Source organism: Aspergillus fischeri, genomic scaffold (assembly GCF_000149645.3).
Source record: "Aspergillus fischeri NRRL 181 1099437636266 genomic scaffold, whole genome shotgun sequence".
Classification (NCBI taxonomy): Eukaryota; Fungi; Ascomycota; class Eurotiomycetes; order Eurotiales; family Aspergillaceae; genus Aspergillus; species Aspergillus fischeri.
The window spans coordinates 3,250,422-3,253,283 of record NW_001509760.1 but is presented as its reverse complement, the minus strand read 5'-3'; the positions used below and the strand labels follow the sequence as shown (position 1 = coordinate 3,253,283).

At 45.7% G+C, this 2,862-nt stretch overlaps 1 protein-coding gene across 1 annotated transcript; it reads left to right on the top strand.

Moving 5' to 3' along the window:
- Nucleotides 1–1,055: 1,055 nt before the first annotated feature.
- NFIA_058040 (class I SAM-dependent methyltransferase) lies at nucleotides 1,056–2,078 on the top strand (the record flags this gene model as incomplete). The annotated part of the gene is made up of 2 exons (XM_001258350.1): nucleotides 1,056–1,434; nucleotides 1,696–2,078. The coding sequence occupies 2 exons, from the start codon at nucleotides 1,056–1,058 to the stop codon at nucleotides 2,076–2,078; spliced, it is 762 nt and encodes a 253-aa protein (XP_001258351.1).
- Between the last annotated feature and the right edge of the window lie 784 nt (nucleotides 2,079–2,862).

Below are 2,862 nucleotides of genomic sequence, written 5' to 3'. Positions count from 1 at the left end.
ATTCCGCGCCTTTACTAGAACCCCTGAAACGCGCTCCACCTAGGTGTCCAAATTGCTTCATTACAGGGCATACCAGAGATAGCCGCCCTACATGTGAAGCAGCTGGATCTATCGAAAAAATACATTGATTCGGTTGATTTGGATAGCTTCAAATGTTCGAACGCGGCGAAATCGGATGAGGGGTGGGCGGCTCACCTGGGAGTTACGTTAATACTTACGCCTGAATCATATCTGTCCTGTTGGCTGATTAGCTGGGGCTACCAATCATCATTCCCGTCGAAGGCACGGAAGTATACCGACTCCAACACCATCGTTGCATTCAGTTTCTGTAAACTGCAGGTGGTACAGTTGTTGCTGGGATAAGTAGCTGTGAAGTGCTGATACTGTTGCGAAGAGTTGAGTCCTAATGCTTTACAAAAGGCCTTTAATCAGGTGTACTGCAGCAAACTTCACTCTTGCATTCTGCATGCATATGTGGCTGAGAATGACATCCAGATTGCAAGGTATCTCATTAACACATCAGAACAAAGGGAGAGCAAGGAGCCTTATGGGGTAACAAACGCAAGCAAGGACGGAATAAAAGCTGTTACCTAGCTATAAGCCATACAGGATGAAAGGACAATGTTACAATGCATATTTACATGTAGCTAAATAGAAGCGGTGAGCTTGATTGTGGGCAAGGGGCCTGCAAGGACGCATTACTGTAGGCATGCTCCAGCCCGCAATAGACATGATAGCTTGTGAAAGTCTACATGATTGAAACCTACTGTTACATTGCTCGTGACTACTGGAGATGACCATACAGAAGGACGTCCACAGCCAATAAGTCTCACTTCATCACATCAAAATGGTGTTGCTTGTTATTTAATTAGACGACAGAATAGCTTACTCTAAGTTGACCGCTACTTTCTAGTCATTGTGCTGTGAGATCCTCAGCCTGAGTACTGGAAATAAAAGGATATAGATTTCTTGTCTTCAGAAAACATTCATCTCCATTTTCCTTACCTCACATAGTTTAACCAGGGCTTACACCAGCATTGCAGTTCACCACCACCATGACTAAAACACAAGCTGTGGCGGAAAAGCATGACGAAGAATCTACCAGCCAGTATGAGGTTGGCAGCAGGATTAGCACACTCTTTGCTGAGGAATTAGTCAAACAGTCAGGCATAGCACAATTCAGCCAGAAGCCTCTGGTCATCTTTGACAATGCCTGCGGGACAGGCGCGGTTTCTAGTGCCCTTCACAGGACTCTTAAGGATGAGACTACGCGCAGCTGGCAGTTAACCTGTGGTGATATATCTGAGGCCATGGTTGAGGCTACCAAGCAGAAGATGAACAAGGAAGGATGGCGCAATGCTGAGGTGAAGGTTGTGGATTCGCAGGACACTAGGCTCCAGAGTGCGCACTATACACATATCTTCTCAGCTTTTGGTAGGTACACAGGGCCACATGAAGAGGAATTTTCCTGACTATAGCAGCTTTCAACATCTTCCCAGACGGCCAAGCTGCACTGAAAGGTTGGGTGCTCCTCTTTCCAGTGATGGCAGGAAGATCTGGCTGATATATGTAATCACACCAGAATGTTTTAGAATTCTTCAACCAGGAGGTACACTCGCTGTTTCAACAGGGCATTCAGGTAAGTTAAGCATACCAAATAGCACATCCATTCTAACCAGAACTTCAACACCATAGCCGTATGGATAACACTTATCCAATCTGCCATTGCACGCATCTCAGGCGATCTTCCTATTCCGACAACAGATGATCTGTTCAGAGTATACAACAAAAACTGGGCCGATGAGACCAGTATCCACGCTCAGTTTGAGCAAGCAGGATTCACGGATATTAAGATTGCCATTGTGCCAAAGCAATACCCCCTCCCCGTGCAAGAGCTCGCCGAGATCTGCAAGATCAGCCTCCCTCATGTAACAAAATTCTGGACGCAGCAGCAGCGGGATCTGCATTACAATGAGGTTCCAAAGATGGTGTTGCGAATTCTGGAAGAAAAGATGGGGAAGAATGGACTTGCCTCCATGGAGGCTGAGGCGTTTATCGCAACAGCCAGGAAGCCATGAGAGCTGTGAATGACAGTGCATCCTCTAATCCTGGCTAACTAACGTTCCTGTTTAAAAGTGGCTTTTGTTTGATAGTTTAATCAATCCTTTAAAGTTCATTTGCCCAGCTAACTCAGTCAAATTCTGCAATATACGTTCCCTAGCTGCACTATATGATATCAATTTCCCTCAGAGCTCGTTAGAGCTCCCATTTTAAGGCTAGAATTCCACTAGTCTGCCCAACTCGTCTCTGTAAGACAGGGTCTAACAGACATATTCGGAATACTATAATGAGACAATATCAATCAACAAGTGCTGTAGGGGAAATGTGATATCATCATGCGCTTATGCAGAGACGAATCTCAATAGGCACTTTTGACAATGCCCTCCCTTTGCTCCTTTCGTATAGGACCACTTCAGGGCTCGGAAGGGCTCAGATGCGGTTAAACTTAAACATTATACAGTGGAGAAATTTAGAGCGGAGTCGACAGTATTCTGAACCGAGATACACAGAGAAATAGAAGCACTTAAGCAAGGCTTCAATGAGTCCATGGCAGTTACCCGACCATAGTCACAGTGGAGCATAACATGAGAATAGTATGGAACGTGTTGAGCTCCCTCCACTCTGTTCATCGCATCAGTTAGATGTCTTCTACTTTCCACCCGTGATCTTGACCTGCTTACTATCTTTGGTGGACTGGCCGAATATTAATGGCAAGGCCTTGTCCGTTTCACGGGCCAGAAGCTTGTTGAGGTGGTCCAAAGCTTATAGGATGAATGGTCAGGCAGCTGCAATGATTCGCTC